Source organism: Histoplasma capsulatum, assembly GCF_000150115.1.
Source record: "Histoplasma capsulatum G186AR genomic scaffold supercont2.8, whole genome shotgun sequence".
Classification (NCBI taxonomy): Eukaryota; Fungi; Ascomycota; class Eurotiomycetes; order Onygenales; family Ajellomycetaceae; genus Histoplasma; species Histoplasma capsulatum.
In genome coordinates this window covers 400,855-419,784 of record NW_025544808.1, presented here as the reverse complement: position 1 = coordinate 419,784, position 18,930 = coordinate 400,855, and the positions used below count along the sequence as shown (strand labels likewise).

Sequence of the window (18,930 nt, the reverse complement as noted above, 5' to 3'; positions counted from 1 at the left end):
CACTTTCATGCTATTCAAGGAAGATGTAACAATTATAGACAGAACTATATATCTACTAATATGCCAACTGCACCAACTGCCTCTGCAGATACTATAAATTGAATCTCTTATATGAGTACAGAATGATCAAAAATATCTGACCTCTCTGAATAAGAAATTACTGATTGAATCATCTAAGATATCTGCATTCATTGTAATAAGTCAGAACACTTCATAAATCAGTGTATCAATGCAGTAGTTTCTGTCTCTACATCATGAGTGAATACAACTATACCCACAAATGAATAAGAACAGGGAAAAGAAGAGCTCTTGCTCTAAAATATGAATGAGAGCTCAAGAAGCAAAAAACTAGCTGAAGATTTGAGCAGAAAATGCAAGTGAACACAATCATGATCTCTATTATTGTAAATAGCCTAGTCAATGTATATGCAATGATAGACAGTGGTTTCCTTCATTACACTCTTATAAATATCCAGCTAGTAGAAAAGTATAAGCTTCAGTGTATCTTTTTCTCTGAACTGTATAAGCTCAGTGAATTCAACAGCTTCAGAGAATCCATCTTCTACAACATGATAAAATTTAATATTGATGTAGAAGAGTATGAGAAAAAGAACATTTACACATACAAAGTGCAGAATCTTGAGTATGATTTAATACTCAGTCTGTCATAACTTACAGAATTTGAAACCTTGTTAGATGCATACAACTATTGTCTTATTTTCTCAGAAAGCAACTGTATCTATAAGAAGAATATCAATAGAACTGCTGATCTTACTCAGATATTGGCAGAAGTATTCAAGCTATTAATCTGCCAAATATATGAGAAGAAGAATATTCAAATGTTCACTGCTAGTATGATGAATATCAAGAAAGTGTTAGAAAAGCTAGAATCTAAGAACCTCAAGAAGTTCTGCAAGGAACTCCTCAAATCATATAAAAACTTCACAGATATATTTGATAAAAAGGTGGCTGAAGAGCTCTCCTCTCACTGAGAACACAGTATAGATCATACAATTGAGCTCATCAAAAAAGATGGCAGAGATCTACAACCACTCTGAGGTTCTCTCTACAGCATGTCATATAATGAGCTTCTCATCTTACAAAAAACACTCAATGAATTACTGAACAAGAGCTTCATTCACATTAGCAATTCACCCACTGCAGCCTCTGTACTATTCACAAAGAAATCAGAAGAAGGTTTACAATTCTGTATTGACTACTGAGAACTTAACAAGATTATATAAAAGGATCAATATCCTCTTCTGCTCATCAATGAGACATTTGAGTGAATAGAAAAAGCAAAATAATTTACAAAGCTTGACATCTCCACAGCCTTCTACAAGATAAGAATTAATGAAGATGATGAATGACTAATCATCTTTCATACACACTACAGACTATACAAATGAACAGTGACTCTCTTTGAACTAGCAAATGCCCCCAGCACATTTCAGAAATATATCAACTGAGCTCTATAAGATCTGCTTGATGAGATTGTATCAGTGTATATAAATGACATTCTGATCTTCACCAATAAATCACTCACTGAATATCATAAGCATATACAACAGATACTTGACTGTTTATGAGAAGCAGAACTACAAGTGAACATTGATAAGTGCAACTTTGAGACCAAGTCTACAATCTATCTAGAATTCATCATTGAAGCTGAAAAAGGTGTATGAATGAACTCTAAAAAGATGAAAGCAATCCTCAACTGAAAGGCATCTATCTCAGTAAAAGAGACTAGAAGTTTTCTAGAATTTGCCAACTTCTATCAAAGATTCATCAGAGACTTCTTGAATATTGTACAACCACTAATGAATCTGACATGAAAGAATGCTGTATTTCAATGGACCACTGAAGCAGACACTGCTTTCAAGAAATTGAAGCATATATTCATGACTGCCTCAATGCTGCAGTTGTTCAACTCAGATAAATATACAATTCTCAAAACAGATGCTTCAGATTATGTAGTAGATGGAGCACTGATGTAATATAACAATAAAGATATTCTACAACTCTGTGCCTTCATCTCAAAGAAGATGTCATCCACTGAATATAACTACAAGATTTATAACAAGGAGCTTCTGACAATCATATAATGTCTTGAAGAATGGGAATTCAAGCTCATGAGTGTTGAGAAGTTCAAGATCATCATCAATCATAAAAACTTAGAATACTTTACAATCACTCATAAGCTCACAGAGAGGCATATGCACTGATCACTGTTTCTCAGCTGTTTCTTATTCATGATTCATTATCAACTAGAGGCAGAAAATGCCCTTGCAGATGCTCTATCCCACAGAGAACAAGATATGCCCTCTGACAATCTAGATGACAGATGAAAGCATTAAGAACATCAGTTAATCAACTCTGTGATTATAGAAAGTCTCAGACAATCAGATAGCTTCCACATACACATTAATCTGTTCTAAGCTCAGAAACCTTTACTCAAAGAACAATGAAAGCAAGCAGCAGAGATGGATGAATTCTGGCAACAGATCACAGAAGTTATATGAAGCAAAGCATCTTGATTTTCTGCAGATATATACTCAAGAACAGACATCTCAATATACTCAATTGACAATGACAACTGTCTATACTTTTAAGATAGACAATGAATCTCTAATTCAGAACTCTTACAAATACAGATTATGCAGAATATTCATAACTTGCTAATGACTGAGCACTCAGAGTGTGAGATTATATACAGCATCATCACTCAAGAATTCTACTGACTGAATATATTGAAGAATATATATCAGTTTATACACAATTGTGACTGCTGCAGCTCAGTAACAGCATGATATGAGCACTGAAAAGAAATGCTAAAATCTCTGCCTGTCTCTGAATGAACTTGATGTGATATAGCTATTGACTTCACAGTTTTCTTATCTGAGAGTGATGATTCTACAAATGTTCTAGTTATTGTCAATCATCTCAGTAAGAGTGTGATACTGCAGCTCTATAATAAAATGAATACTTGTAACGGGCGTGCCACCGATTAAGCAGATGTTACCGATGTTGCAGATTAAACCGTTCGTACCGCCTGCGCAGTTCGTACGATCCGTTCCAACGGCAATATCAACGGACTTGACACTATCCTGATAACAGTTTACGAATCGATTAAGGAAAGAAAGAGAAAGAAGATCAGAAGAAGGGGTCGTACGAGGGGGTTCTTATAGGCAAGGGGATCGGAGCGGAAGAAATATCGGAGGTCGCGCTCTGGGGGAGCGCGGGGCGGAAGAATCGTTAGGGTGTTAAGATGTGCGCGATTGTGGGGCGGAATCGCGAGGAGGCGTGGGAGAACTTCATGAGCGCGCGTGAGCACGTGAGCGCGCGGTAGGGGGTTGGTTGCGTAAGTTAACTACCAACGGGTGCTAACCCGTCACAATACTGAAGTTGTTGTGAATATCTTTATCAGAAACTCATTCTATTGCATGCACAGTCTATCTTCATTCATTGTATCAGATAGAGACAGTCAGTTTGTGAGTACACTTTGAACCTGTGTATGTCAGCTACTGAGAATTGAGTGAAAGTTGTCAACAGTGTATCACTCAGAGACTGATGGAGTCACTGAGAGAATGATACAGACAGTTAAGAACATTCTTCAAAAGTTCTACAACTACATATAAGATAACTGAAGCAATCTGCTGCTGCATGCTGAGATTGCTATAAACAGCTGAGATTCTGCTATAATAGATGTAAGTCTATTCTTTCTTCTACACAGTTATAATTTAGAGATTCTGAACTTTTCTGAGATTCTCTGAGAAACCACATACATTCACAGTTCTGTACAGACAGCAGAGAATATAGTCAGCAAGCTCAAGAAAGCTCACAAATGAGCTGAAGCTTTGATGATCAGTACTCAATAAAACTATAAGAATCAAATGAACATCAGAAGAAGTTCTGCAATCTGTTACAGTATAGAAGACAAAGTCTGATTAGATCTCAAGAATATAAGAATAAACCACTCCTCACATACACTGAACTATCATCACATCAAATACACAGTAGTAGAAGTGCTAGACATCCACAACTATTGACTGAACACTCTGTCTGACATTCATAATATCTTTCATACAAACCTGCTTCAATCTGCAGCTGAGAATCTGTTCTCTTTGTAAAAGATCTCTAACTGACAACCATCTGTCATTATAGAAGAAGACAATGAACTCAAATGGGAAATTGAAGCAATTCTCAGCAATAGAATCAATCACCACCACTGTGAATACCTTGTCAAATGAGTAGAATATGATTGTTCAATCTGGGAATCTGCATCCATCATGGACAACACCATCACACTCAATATCTATGAATTCTTGCTCACCTCAGTAGAGGGGGATAATGTGACAGATTAGCATCTGTTAGTAGTTAACTTATGCAATCAACCCTCTATCATTCATTCACCCTCTCACATGCTCTTGTGTATCTATGAAACACTTTTCTCCTCACAATTCTACTCTGTGCTTATGTAGTCTCTAATGATTTCTCTGTGTAATCTCTAACATTCTTCCACTCCACACTCCACTGCAGTGTGACCCCCAATATTCTTCCATTCCAATTCTTCTTCTATAAGAATCTTCTTGTACAACCTCTTCTTCTGATCTTCTTTCTCTTTCTTTCCTTAATCAATTCATAAACTGTTATCAGAATAGTGTCAAGTTCATTGATATTGTCATTGAAACAGATCATATGAACTGCACAGATGGTACAAACAGTTTAATCTGCAACATCAGTAACATCTGCTTAATTGATGGCATGCCCGTCACATAATCTCAGTATTTATTTTATTACAGAGCTGTAGTATTATATTTTTACTGAATCAGTCAATAATAATCAGAATATTTATAGAATTTCTACTTTTAAATAAAAAAACTGTAAAATCAATAACTATATTATATTATATTTATTCAGAAATAAATAGCAGCTTTAGTATTTCTTTTCAGTATTTATATTATACTATTATTAAATCACAGTAATTACAATTATATATAAACTGATATATATTTTTTGATATATTCAATCAGTAGAATTTTTGAATAATAATACTATATATAATTTTATACTCTGAGTACTCAGTCATTGATAAGTTATAAATTTTTTATATAATTTATATTTATAGAGATTCTGAATCAGAGATTTATCATCTATTTTAAAAATATAGACAGTTATTATTATCAATTAAATATATTGAAATATCTGTTCTTGAGTATATATCTATAAAAAATCAGAATACTTTACTTTATACAGCTTTTATAATCTATTATTAGAATTCATTTATCTCTGCTATTTACTTTCATTGCTCTTTGAGTGAAGATTTCTGAGCTCAAAATAGATTAATATATATATAAAAGCTATCTGATTATATAAGACTTTTTATAATTATAAAATTAATTAACTGATATTCTTGATATTTTTATCTATTATCTAAATTATCAGAAAGCATGTTTTATTCTTAGTAGAATAGAGTATCTGCAAGAATATTCTCTGTTTCTGATCAGTAATAGATTATAAATGAGAAATAGTTAAAAAATAGCAATCAGTGTATATATCTCTCTGTAAGTTTATAAGTAATTGTGAAGTATTCTAAATTCTTATAATCAGTAATAATCTTGAATTTTTCTATATTTATAAGCTTAAATTTTTATTCTTTAAGATATTGTATAATCATCAGAAGCTTTTTATTATAGATTTTATAATTACATTCAATAAATAATATTTTCTTTAAAATAAAGATACAGAGTTGTAGAATATCTTCATTGTTATATTATATTAATACTTTATTTATTATATAATTTAAAATATCTGTTTTAAAAATTGTATATTTATCTGAGTTGAATGATTGTAATATTGAAATGATTATAAATATATACTTCAATTTTTTGAAGACAGTGTTTACTTCAGTGATTTATTGAAATACAGTATTTTTCTATATCAAATCTATTAGTGATTGTATAATATTCAAGAAGTTTTTGATAAATCTTCAATAGAAGTTGATGAATTCTAAAAAACTTCTAATCTCTTTTATTAAGATAGATATCTCTCAGTTGAGAATTACTTCTATTTTTTTAAAATTTATTTATACATCTCTTTCAGCTTCAATGATAAATTTTAGATAGATTATAGACTTGATTTTAAAGTTATATTTATTAATATTCATCTATAATTCTGCTTCTTATAAATGATTAAGTATTTATTATATATACTTACAGTGTTTGATGAGTAATTCATCAGTAAAAATTAGAATATTATTTATATATACTGATATAATCTCATCAAGCAGATTTTATAGAGCTCAGTTAATATACTTCTGAAATATATTAGAGATATTCACTAACTCAAAGAAAATTACTATTCATTTATATAATCTGTAATATATATAAAAAATAATTAATTATTCATTATTTTTATTGATTCTTATCTTGTAGAAGACTGCAGAGATGTTGAGTTTTATAAATTATTTCACTTTTTCTATTTATTTGAGTATTTTATTGATAAATGAAAGAGAATATCAGTTTTTTTATATAATCTTATTGAGCTCTTGATAATCAATATAGAATTATAGATCTTCATCTAATTTTTTTATAAATAATACAGATACTGCAGTAGATAAATTGCTAATATAAATAAAGTTTTTATTCAGTAATTCATTGAATATTTTTTATAGAATAAAAAGCTTGTTATATAATATACTGTAGAGAGAGTTTTAAGATAATTGCAGATTCTTACTATTTTTCTTAATAAACTCAATTATATAATCTATATTATACTCTTGATAAAAGAGAAATATCTCAGTTATTTTTTTATTAAATATATCTGTGAAATTCTTGTATATTTTAAGAAGTTCTTTACAGAGCTTTTTGAGATTTTTGAGTTTTAATTTTTTTAATACTTTTTTAATATCTGTTATACTAGCAGTGAACATCTGAATATTTTTTTTATATATTTAATAAGTTAATAATTTGAATGCTTCTGCTGATATCTGAATGAGATCAGCAGTTCTATTAATATTCTTTTTATAGATATAATTATTTTCTGAAAAAATAAAATAATAATTATATATATCTAATAAGATTTTAAATTCTGTAAGCTATAATAGACTGAGTATTAAATCATACTCAAAATTCTGTACTTTATATATAAAAACACTCTTCTTTTTATATTCTTCTATATTGATATTGAATTTTATTATATTGTAGAAGATAAATTCTCTAGAGTTATTAAATTTACTTAATTTATATAGTTCAGAGAAAGAGATATATTAAAGCTTATACTTCTCTATCAGCTGAATATTTATAAAAGTATAATAAAAAAAATCACTGTTTATTATTGTATATATATTAATTAGACTATTTATAATAATAGAAATTATAATTGTGTTTATTTATATCTTCTATTTGAATCTTCAGCTGATTTATTACTTTTTAAATTTTTATCTATATTTTAAAATAAGAGCTTTTTTTTTCTCTGTTTTTATCTATTTATAGATGACACAGTATTCATATATACAGAGAATTAACTTGAAAAAACTGTATTTAAATACTAATTTATAAAGTACTCTGACTTATTATAATATATGCAGATTTCTCTGATAATTCAGTTGATAATATTTTTATCTAAGATATTGAAAACTTTTAAATATCTGATATTTATATAAGAGATTCAGTTCATTGACTCTGATTTGAATATGAAGATTATTATAAAATAATTTAAAATATATATATTTATTCAGCAGAATTCTTTGTAATTCTGAAATATATAAAATTAAAATAAATTGTTATTGAATAGATAGAGATCTGTACAGTATTTACTGTATATTAAGAATTTCAGATATTCTATATTTCAATTATACAGCTGAAAGTTCAAATTTTTGAATAGTATATTAATTTTGATGATATCATCTCAGTTCTGTCTGTCTACTTTTAAGAGTTTGTAATTGAATTCAGATAGATAGATTATTAATATAATATTTTTCTAGTGGATTTTATTTAGTCAGTCTAATATTTTAATTTGAAGTGTAGAATTAAGAAAAAGAGTATCAAATTATTGAAAAACTAGCTCTGATATATATTGATTGTCTGAGCAGTGATTTATTCAGAGTTGAAATTTTACTAATACATTATCATCTAATCTGCTGTGAATATATCATATTTAATTCAATGATAAATCTATTACTTAATCATCAATATTCAATTTAATATTTACTTTTAACTTTTATATAAGATATAATACTAGATTTTTTATATACTTATTGAGAATTGAGAGCTTCTCTCTTGAGAACTTCTTATAAGATACAGATGTAGAGAAAATGATGAATATAGATATATTTATCTCAGTAAACTGTTATTATAACTCAGTCATCTACAGTATTTATTACTGAAGAATATTTTATAAATTTAGATTATTATTCACTATATTTAAATACAGTGAATATTTATAGATCTGTTGATAACTTATTTTAATATTTAAAGATATATAATTCTAAAAAATAGAATACTTATAGATATTCAGATTCTTATAAATACTATTTACAGTATTGCAGTATTAAGTTTATCAAGCTTTTTTATAAATATTATTTACAGTATTACAGTTTATAGACATTCAGATCTCTTTATAAAACAGTCAATTGTATTATAAATATTTAAACTCAACAGTCTATATATCTAATAATAAAAGTACTTGAACTCAATAAAAAACTTATATAATAACTAGATACTCAGATCTTTTTTAATGTAATCAATATATTTAAATATAGAAACTGATAATAAAATATTCAGACTTTAAATATAATTAATATATTTGAGTATAGAAATCTAACAACTAGACATTTGAATCTTAAATACAGATAAATCAATTTATAATATAATAAATATACTACTGATTAAGTAGATATTATCAATATTACAGATTAAATCATTTATATCATCTACACAGTTTATATAATTCATTTCAATAGTACTATTAATAAATTTAACATTATTCTAATAACAGTTTACAAATTAATTAAGAAAAAAAAGAGAAAGAAAATCAGAGAAAGAAGTTATATAAAAGAATTCTTATAGATAAGAAAATCAGAGTAGAAGAAATATCAGAGATTATACTCTGAAGAAATACAGAGTAAAAGAATTATTAGAGTATTAAGATATATATAATTATAAAATAGAATTGTAAGAAGATATAAAAGAACTTTATAAATATATATGAGTATATAAATGTGCAGTAGAGAGTTGATTATGTAAGTTAACTGCTAATAGATACTAACTCATTATATATCTGTATCTTTTAATTCATTTTTTCAACATATGAAATAACTTCTCTATAGAATTATAATCAGAAAAATATAAGAATAAAAATAAAAGTTCAATATCAGCTTCTCTGCAGAGATCTCACAATGCTTATAAATAATAAAAAAAGTAATTATTTATTACTAGATAGTGATAATCTTATTAATATTTGAATAGTATTTAGATATATACAAACTCATTGAATCTCTCTGTATTATAGAATCTCTGATATATATTATAATCAAAATATTTATTGATATTTATTATAGATAAAATTGATCATCTGTAAGATTGTTTACAGAGTCTTCTAATATAATAAAAAAATCCTCTGTTTAATTATTTATATTATCAATCTACAGTATATTTATTTACAGTATTTTTATCTAAAAATATAAATTGATCAGATTGATACTAAATAACTTGAATATATTATTCAGCTTAAAATTCTTTATTGTATTGAGTGGCTACAGATTCAATCTATATTAAATAGAACTGATGAATTAGTAGATTTTATAAATGATAATTACAATAATTAATTATTTTTTTTCATATCAAATTCAGTTTCTTCAATAATCTAGATATTGATTGAGAGTGAATATCAATATTAAATTCATTCTTCATAAAGCAGACAGTCTTATTGTGATATATAGTTGAATATATCTCAAAAAAATCCTTCAAATCTGATAAGATATTCAGTGTGATCTTTGACTTTACATCTTATATTAAATGAGAACTTCTAGCAGTTTCAAAGCAGTGAATATTTTATTGAATTCAATATACAGTAATTAGATGATACTCAATGATCTGCACAATCTGAGCAGATATATAATTATTGTTTAGAAGATGTATGATTTCATTGATAGTAAATTCACTGAGCTGAGAGAATATATTGACAGATTTGATGATAAAGATGTATATTTGATGATAAAGATGCATATTTGAATGAATTGAATGATATTTGAATGATTCTAGAGATACATGGATATTTTGGTTATTTTTGCAGTATTTTGCTACTACTTTTCAGGGGGTGGCAGAAAATTCTGTTTTCACAAGCTTTACATCCACCACAATACTAGTTAAGTTGTAGAACATTTCCACATTAGGATGTTCCGAGGTTCACTCAAAGACTGCTGAAACGGACATTCCGCGATTGGTAACTTAAAAATATAGCGAGACCATCTTCTGGGCATATGAATCGATGAATCGCTCAGTCTAAGATGGCATGCTCAACTCGTCTCCCATTAAATATGCAATAAGAGACTAGTGGGGCATAAACCCTCCCAGAGACGAATGCTCAATTCAGCCTTCTGTTTCTCTGCTACAGCCGAAAGCCCCGAAGATTGATAAACACCTAGCACGAGACAAAGATATGCGTTCAGGAACTTCAGATATCTGGTCGAAACGGCACTGTGTGGCCTGGCAGCAAGCATCGGATCGAAAGTTTACGGTCTACAGATGGGATCGGTCTTTCGAATGACCTCCGACCTATGTTCTTCCATATTAATGGGTCCCCCCACGGAAAGCAGACCAGCCATCCAGTACGTGCTAAAATCCACTCGGCGGTCGATGCGGAAAGCTTTCAAAATCCAAGTCGGTGGTTCGGTGCTTGCTGCATGTTTCTTTTCTGCCGGCTCGCCCCCTATTTTGGCGCCGAAACCCTAAATAATTTATGCTCGAGACTTGCTCTCGATGAGGTTTTCCCTCTGCGCATTGCCAACTGGGATACCGAGATAATGCACTGGCTACGGCCGACGCTTTCGGAGCATATGGAATATGTATAGTGCTCGCCTTTCGGAACTCTCTCCTAAGTGTTGGTTCCGCCCTTCTGTGGGCGTCACAATTCGTCAAATGGCCATATCTCCGAATAGGAACGTGGCCGAACTCACTTATAATGCCGAATGGATGATGTAGCATGTAAAGGGGTGAGATAAATATACCTTTATGGGCCCAATTTTTCCTTTGTTCATTATTTCTTCCACCGAGAAATGTTGCTTTTATATCCAAATCCTTCTGAGCTATCCGAGTACTACTAGTACTCCAACAACTGTCAGAGCATACGTGATACAGTCAACGGATCCAGATACCTATTCTCCCCATGGCTCCATCGAGCAGTGATCCTGCAGACTATCCACTTCCCCTTCCGCCAACAATGAAGGCATGGACCTACTCGAAAGCCGGCTCTCCCTTGGATACCCTCACATTATCCACAGACCACCCGGTCCCGTCTCCCTCAAAACTTGCCCCTTCAGAGCTCCTCATAAAAGTTTCCCATGCCTCCATAAATCCTACCACACGGCTCGTTATGTCCGCGTGTCCAACCATCCTACTTCCGAAGACGCCACCACGGGTCTCCGAATTTGAGTTCTCAGGTGTCGTCATCGCGCATTCTGATTATGCAAATGCGTCCCTCCGCGCGGAATTCCCACTCGGCACCCCAGTCATGGGCATGAATGCTCCTGTTAGCGAAATGGTCCTCAAGAACCGTGGCACACTAGCGGAATACGTCGTTGCGACTGCAGAGAGCCTGGTCCAGAAGCCTAGTAATGTATCTCTTGAGGAGGCGGCGGGAATAACAGCCACAGGATGTACATCGATGAATCTTGTTACGAGAGCGGAGGTGAGGAAGGGGGATAAGGTGCTGATCAATGGCGGTGGTTCGGGGACGGGATTGATGGCTGTGCAAATTGTGAAGGATATTCTGGGCGAAACAGGCATGCTTGTGGCGACCTGCTCTGCGCGGAATGAAGAGCTGGTTAAGAGCATGGGGGCTGATGAGGTATGCACTGTCAAGACGAAAAATGGAAAATAGGAGCTGTAGCCATTCGTACAACCCGGCAGACTACTTCTTCTAATATCTCTGAACAGACCATCGACTATACCAAGCACGATCCCCTGCACGAATACCTCGCAGCCCGCTACTCCACTTCTCCCTTCGATGTCATCCTTGACACCATCGGCATCCAGTCGCTCTTCGAACATAGTGCCGACTATGTTGCCCGCCCCACCCGCGACCGCCCACATAGATACCTCAACATCGGGATTCTCTACCCACCTACAACCGTCGTCAGTCTCTTCCGTACAGCCATTTGGTTTCTGAGGGCCATGTATTTCCCCAGCTTCCTAGGCGGGGGCCCCGGCGGCTATTCTCTTGTCAGGACAGAGCCCTCCAAGATGAGGATGGAGAAGGTGCAGAGGATGGTAGCGGATGGGAAATTGAAGGCTGTTGTGGATTCGACTTGGGAGATGGGCGAGGTGATGAAGGTACGTTTGTTGTCATATTGAAAACTTGCGAATTTCCATTTAAATCTACGCTAGAAAGGGGGTTGCTGGCTTGGCTGACATCGCTCGTTTCGCATGCAGGCTTATGGGAAGAGTATGACGAAACACTTACAGGGGAAGGTCATTGTAAAGGTCCAGGACATCTAGATGCCACCAGGGAGATGCGGGTATTAGGAGCGCACTCGCAAAGAGGACTTTTTGGAGCTTTCCTATTCCCTGACCATCTCACCATTTCGTAGGACAGATGGCTGATATTTTCATTCATTGAATGTTTTTTATGTAATTTACATGGTTAAATTATAATTAATATAAAATAGGAATGCTAATGCCCCCAATTACGTAGTAACAAATAACTCAAAATCCTATGATTTCAGCCGATACATGCTCAACACCACCTGATCTGAACAGGAAGCTCTGAAATCAAATATGTAAAAGGAAATATCATCTGAAATTATCAAGCTCTGTAAAGTATATGCTTTTATCCACAGTCGTATGGTTCTCCCTTGTTTGCCTCATGCACATTTCACCGTGGGGGTATATTGTTGTGTATTACTTCTCTTCATTCGAATATCCATCCATTCATCCGTCGTCACTATGCCGACATTATATCTCTTTTACCCAATGTTCTGGATTCCAGTCCTTCCCATTCCAATCCGTGTTAATGCACATTCTCATTTTAACACATCATCCGCTTAGCGTGCGCGCCAGCAGTAAAACCGAAGAGGGTGTTTTTGTATCTACATCATAATGCATTTCGTTGAAACATAAAAAGCAAAAATTAAAGGGAATAAAAAAAAATCTATTTTGTACCATATCGTCGTTGGTTCTCGTTCTCGAAGTCGTTAAAATGGGAAGTTCATTGACCCGGTTGTTCGATCCAGCTAGCCACTCCGGGTTGCATTTTATTCAACCAGGAGACAAGCTCGATGAGCTCGGCACGCCGTTCATCATCGAGCTGGCCTGAGTCACCGGTAAGAACGGCTTGGAAAATGGGAATTAGACGAGGTGTCAGGTTGCGGACTGTTGGGTCTTCCCATTTGTCTGAAAATCCTGTTAGAGAACATGTGTCAGTTTGAAAGGAGAGGGGAACTGAAACATACACAGCTGGCAAATCATGCGATAGACGGGGTCGTTCTCCTCAAAATCGTTCTTCAGGGGAAGGAGATCAACTAGGGCAGAAAGCACATCTGCCACAGGGACGTTGTCACGGTGTTTCAAGATCATGCGGCTGAGGCAACCAGAGGCGTTATCTGGAAGTCTCGCCTCCGGGATATGCAAGCATGGCTCCAACTTCTCTAGGATGGCGGGATAAGCCTGAATTACTTCTTGATCCGCATTAGATCGTTCGACAAGTCGTCCGATCGCGTAGGCAGCATTGCTTTTTGTTTGGGAATCCTCGTCACTTAAACGGCGCAGTAGCAACTCAAGGAATTTGGTAGTATGCGGCGTAATGGCGTCGGCTAACCCGAAAATAATTTCGGCCAAGACCCCTGTGGCGGTGGATCGTTCGAGAGGTTCGCTGCTGCCAACAAACTGGAGAACTTTTTTCTCGAAGTGAGGCCATAGGCCAAGGAAATCACGGCCAAGGGCAATGGCAAGACCGGAAATAACGTCCAAGGCAGTGTCGATGAGAACCCAATCGAACTCAGACAGTTCGTCGAGGGCAGCTCGGTCTTCGTCATCAGCACCAAAATCCTGTTGAGCGGGGTGTTGCTTAGAGATGATAGTAGTGATCATAGTAACGACTTTGTTCAGAACGGATGAACCAGAGACAAGGTATGGCCCGCAATATTTGAGGTTTTCAGCGACATTGCGGTTAATGTCAGCAACGGTCTCCCTAAACAGACAGCAATATTAGTAGGCGAATAGATTTCTTGAAACAGATAAAATCCGGTAAATTGAAACAACATATGTTCACATTGAAACACAAGCAATTATATATTTCTCAGCTTCACGATGGAAGTTTTCGCTTTAACATCAGTCACACATTTTGTGTGTATGAGTGAGCTGGGATTACGAAGGAGTGTCATCATAGAGAATATATTTGCAAGGAAAAGCGCAATAAAAGCGATGAAAGGTTGGAAAAGATAATAAAAGGGAAAATAGTTGTATATGTACCTGTCTTCTTCATCTTCCCACATCTTGATTGTGGCAGTGACCAAAATTTCTGTAAGTTTCTTGAGCTCATCGGGTGGTTCGATCATACCCATCGCCTTGCCCGGAACCCATTTCTGCATCCGACCAGACTCTTCACAAACCTGCCAGAGGGCAGCGTACGCGCGGTGAAGGGTGCTGATAGTACTCCTCCGGATACCCTCATATGGATGTTCGCAAAGAGGCAAGATCTGTTCGATGGTCTTCTCAAAATATGGAAGATAAGCTTTTTTGGCATGCGTGATGATATCACCAATGACCTCGACGGCAACCTCCTTCTCAAGGGCGAGAGGACCGACAGCGGTTAGGTCCTCCCAGTCATCCTCACCATCGATATCGACATCCTCAATGTTAGACTCATCCAGCACAGAAGTGTCATGGTCGTCGTCTTCATCACCAGCGACGCGAACTTTGCGGCCTGCAATGGTAACTTCCTGCCCAATGAGGTCTTTGGCAGCCTCGCCCAGATCAACCTCAAGATCAGTCTCCTCCTGGTCGAGACATGCGAAGAGTCCCTTGACGATTCCATCCAAGAATGGAGTGAAGTCTTCACCGTATACTTTGGACATAGAGCCCCAGAAAAGGTAGGTGCTTTCCTTTAGTCTGGAATGACCAAGCTGCAGAGCCTCCTCACTAGCACGCATCAAGGGTTCGACGTAGTTCTTGAAGTGTTCTGGTCCAGCTGAAGTAGACATTTCTCCCATAGCGTCAGTGACACACGCGCGAAGTTCAAGCTCATCTTCACTGTCTTTCATGGTAACGTAATCCTGCATGAGATGCATTGACTCATCGAAGAAGGGTAAGAAAGCTTCACCAGCAGACGAAGCAATGGATCCAAGAGCGCTAGCTGTAAGCGCTTTCACCTTGAAGTCGGGATGTTTGATAAGCTTGTGCAAATTTGGCACTACATCGTTTTGATATTGGACAACATCACCCTCGCCCAGAGCATCAACCACCGCATCCAATGCGCTGATGGCGGCTTTCATGATGTCGATGACAGGGCCGCTTTCCTCGCCTTTCCACTCCTGCATTGTGCTCTGCAGGTTTTTCAAGAGGAGAGGCATAACTTGTTGATGCTGTTTGCTGATATCCTCACCGAGAGATTCGGCAATTCGCGCAACACCATGTAATGTTGCCTGGCGAACCTTAGGTTCAGGGTCGTTAAGTAATTGGAATACGACAGGGAAAATCTCCTTCATCTGAGTGCTTATGAAGTCAGGAGCACCCTCGACGCACATGCCAAGAGCCATGATGCCGGCGCGCCGATATTCGGGATCCTTATTGCCAAAGTATTGACCCAGGGCGTTGAGGAGAGGGACGACAACCTGGCTGGGTGGAAGGCTTTGTGCAAGCATATCCAGGAGACCAAGCGCCGATCTTGCTGGAGTAATGTCATCGTCGTCCACGGCAGTGTCGCCAAGCTCAGTAGCGATCTGAAGACAAGTAAGGGTAATCTGGCTGCCAATTTGCATGCCTTGGATCCTGAGTTTTCTATACCGGAGGCATTGCATGAGGAAACTAATGGCCTGAGTTCTGGTGTCATCATCCAACTCGGTGTTGGCAGCAAGCTGGTTCATGAACAACGCGAGGTCCTTAAGATGAGGGTTCATCAACTGCGGGTCGCACGCAAGGAGGGTTTGGAAAACCTCAAAAGCCTGCAGTATCCGATCCTCGTCGTTTTTGTCAATCGAATCTTTCAACACAGCGACCATGGCAGGGAAAATATTCTGGAAAGCCTTGACCGGTGCCTCATCCTCTTCGGAGTCGAGATGGATCGCCAGTTTGCTCAATGCCAGGAGGGTGTTGATGCGGACCTCAGCACTCTCAGGATCACGGATAGTCTGCTCAAACAGAGCGAAGAGGTCGTTGAACTTTTCCTGGAAACCCTCACCTAGAGTTTCGAGGATGGTAAAGAGGATGTAAATACCGGTAGCCCGCTCGTCAGCTTTGGGACTTACGGCAGCTTGAAGCAGAAACCCCGGGAGATCTGCCCATTGCCCGTCTTCGATATCAATCTTCGCAATAGCAGAAATGATACGTGCACAGGAATGGCGAACCAAGGAGGTGCCTTCCCCTAAGGCAGCACGGAGTAACTGTTCCCTAACCTGAGGTTTTTGTTCCACAGGGATCTTGAGCCAATGCTTGTAGACGAGGGTTCGAGATTCAACAGCAGCAAGTTGTCTCAGGTTCTGGTCATCATGGGAGGTGGCGACCTGAATGAGGAAAAGGAGGGATTCTGGGTGGGTATAGAATTCCTTCTTAAGCGTGCCAGTAGCTTCCTTGACGTTGCCCTTTGAGGCTGTCAAATACCGATAAAAACGATGCAAGTCAGAGATATCCCGTGCTGTAATATTCTCCAATATCATACAAATATATCTGGCTCAATTACTCACGATCGAGGACAATTTGCAGTTGTTGCAAGAACCGCTGCTGGTCCATGATGGACAACTCTGCAGAGCACGCTTTCCGCTTGCACAGATGAGGGGACCTTGATAGTGGATCAGGAATATATGGAAAAGTCAGGCAGCTGGTATAGGATCTCTCAACTACCCCTATTGAAAACGCTTCCCAAGCCTTAAATAGGAGGGAAGAGATAGAGGATAAAAAGAGAGAATTGTAGAGGGGACAAAGGAGAGAAAACAAGGACGTTGAAGTGGGATGTTGAAATTGTCGAGTAGTATTTTTTTCTTTTGGGCGGGCGCTAGTCTACTTTAGTGAGGCTTAGGAGAAGTGCTGTTTGCTTTGTTTACATCATTGGAGACCCAATGGAGCCATTTTGTCGAGATGAGATTGATGTCATATCATGCAAAACAGCATATCTGCGTCTAGATTGTGTTGTAAAAACAAGCGCGGGCCGACTGTCAGCGCCAATATCCAAAATCGAAAAGGCTGCCGAACGTCCAAGCCCAATACGTGCGCGAAGAAAAGAACCATGTTCTTGCGTAAGGTAAACCACATTGCATATACAGTACATGAACCAGGAACCAGGAATATCAATCATGGTTCTTCCATTGTTCTTCCATCATCCAAACTCCCTTGGGTTTCCGATACTCCTGTATGCCTATGGTGATCGGGTTTGGGTACGAATACGATCTCAATAACGGATGAATAAAGGACGTTATCTGAATGGTCAATTAAGGAAAACAACTGCTCCATAAAGCGAATTAACACGATCCATATCAGATACACTGAAGAGTAATTCACGAGTCGTCCTCGGAATCATAGTCATCGGGCAACAACGATCGGTATCTTCGCGCGGCGAGGTCCTCTTCCAGGCCGCCGTCTGTTTGAGGATCACAATATCCTAATAGGAAATCATAAATCGCATCAGTTCGATGAACAAATACAGTACATAACATCGCAAAATTCACAAATTAACAGCAGGAACGAACTCACCGTCACCACCAAGGAAGCTTAAGGCAACTGGCAAAAATATCAGTGCATGCGACGCGGCAAATATTACCAGTGCCAGCCAAATCCGGAAATAGTAGATTTCAAATATTTTGCTTCTTGTAAATGCGAGCACACAGACACCTAGAAGTTTGGTGACAGTGATGCCAGTGAAGACACTGCTGCCAACATTGACCAATGCCACCCACGAGCGTGCAGTACGATGTCGGAATTTACCTCGAGCCTGCTCCAAGAGTGGGCTAGAAGGGAACATGAAAGCGCGTGCAACATGTGCACAGAACTCAAACGCGATACCGACACAGATAATTAAGTTAACCAGCGAGACGGCATTTAGTGAAACATTAGCAATAGCCATGGTTCCGATGATATCGACAACAGTCATAATCACTGTTGCGGTTACGACTGCGCCTGTGGCTATAGAACCGACGAAAATAGATGTGACAACAAAAATGATCGCAGTTGCGCACCCGAGCAATGTTCCCGTGAGGCGAATAATAGACGTATACTGGTCGAAAAATATATAGAATTTGGAGTAAGGGAAAACATCGATACCGTGCTCTTGTGAGATGCCGTCAGCAATACGACGAGCAGAGGCATACGCTTTGATGAAGTCTTTCTGGCTACGCAAGGGAGTGTGGCTCGTTCGGAAATGGCTTGCGTTTGTCATGACGAGTTTTGAATCGAGAACTAGGGCATTGCTATAAGGAGCCAAACCGCCGAGAGGGCATGTCTCGTCTGTAGGTGATTGCAACCATTTTTGTGCGTAATGAATGAATTCGGATCCTTCTGGCATCGA

At 36.6% G+C, this 18,930-nt stretch overlaps 3 protein-coding genes across 3 annotated transcripts in view; 1 reads left to right on the top strand and 2 right to left on the bottom strand.

Annotated features, from left to right (window-relative positions):
- Nucleotides 1-11,385: 11,385 nt before the first annotated feature.
- Nucleotides 11,386-12,716, top strand: HCBG_05929 (alcohol dehydrogenase; the record flags this gene model as incomplete). Its single annotated transcript, XM_045432978.1, has 3 exons — nucleotides 11,386-12,066; nucleotides 12,156-12,551; nucleotides 12,651-12,716. 3 exons carry the CDS (start codon nucleotides 11,386-11,388, stop codon nucleotides 12,714-12,716), a joined length of 1,143 nt encoding a protein of 380 aa, XP_045286146.1.
- A 709-nt stretch (nucleotides 12,717-13,425) lies between these two features.
- HCBG_05928 (karyopherin Kap123) lies at nucleotides 13,426-17,162 on the bottom strand (the record flags this gene model as incomplete). The annotated part of the gene is made up of 4 exons (XM_045432977.1): nucleotides 13,426-13,610; nucleotides 13,670-14,406; nucleotides 14,688-17,022; nucleotides 17,117-17,162. The coding sequence occupies 4 exons, from the start codon at nucleotides 17,160-17,162 to the stop codon at nucleotides 13,426-13,428; spliced, it is 3,303 nt and encodes a 1,100-aa protein (XP_045286145.1).
- Nucleotides 17,163-17,923: 761 nt separating this feature from the next.
- Nucleotides 17,924-18,930, bottom strand: part of HCBG_05927 (sphingolipid transporter) — a gene marked incomplete at both ends in the record, with an annotated part of 3,250 nt that continues 2,243 nt past the window's right edge. Inside the window, 2 exons of the mRNA XM_045432976.1 lie at nucleotides 17,924-18,027; nucleotides 18,120-18,869. Of these exons, the coding sequence (XP_045286144.1) occupies nucleotides 17,924-18,027; nucleotides 18,120-18,869 (854 nt within the window). The remainder of the gene's footprint in view (nucleotides 18,028-18,119; nucleotides 18,870-18,930) is intronic.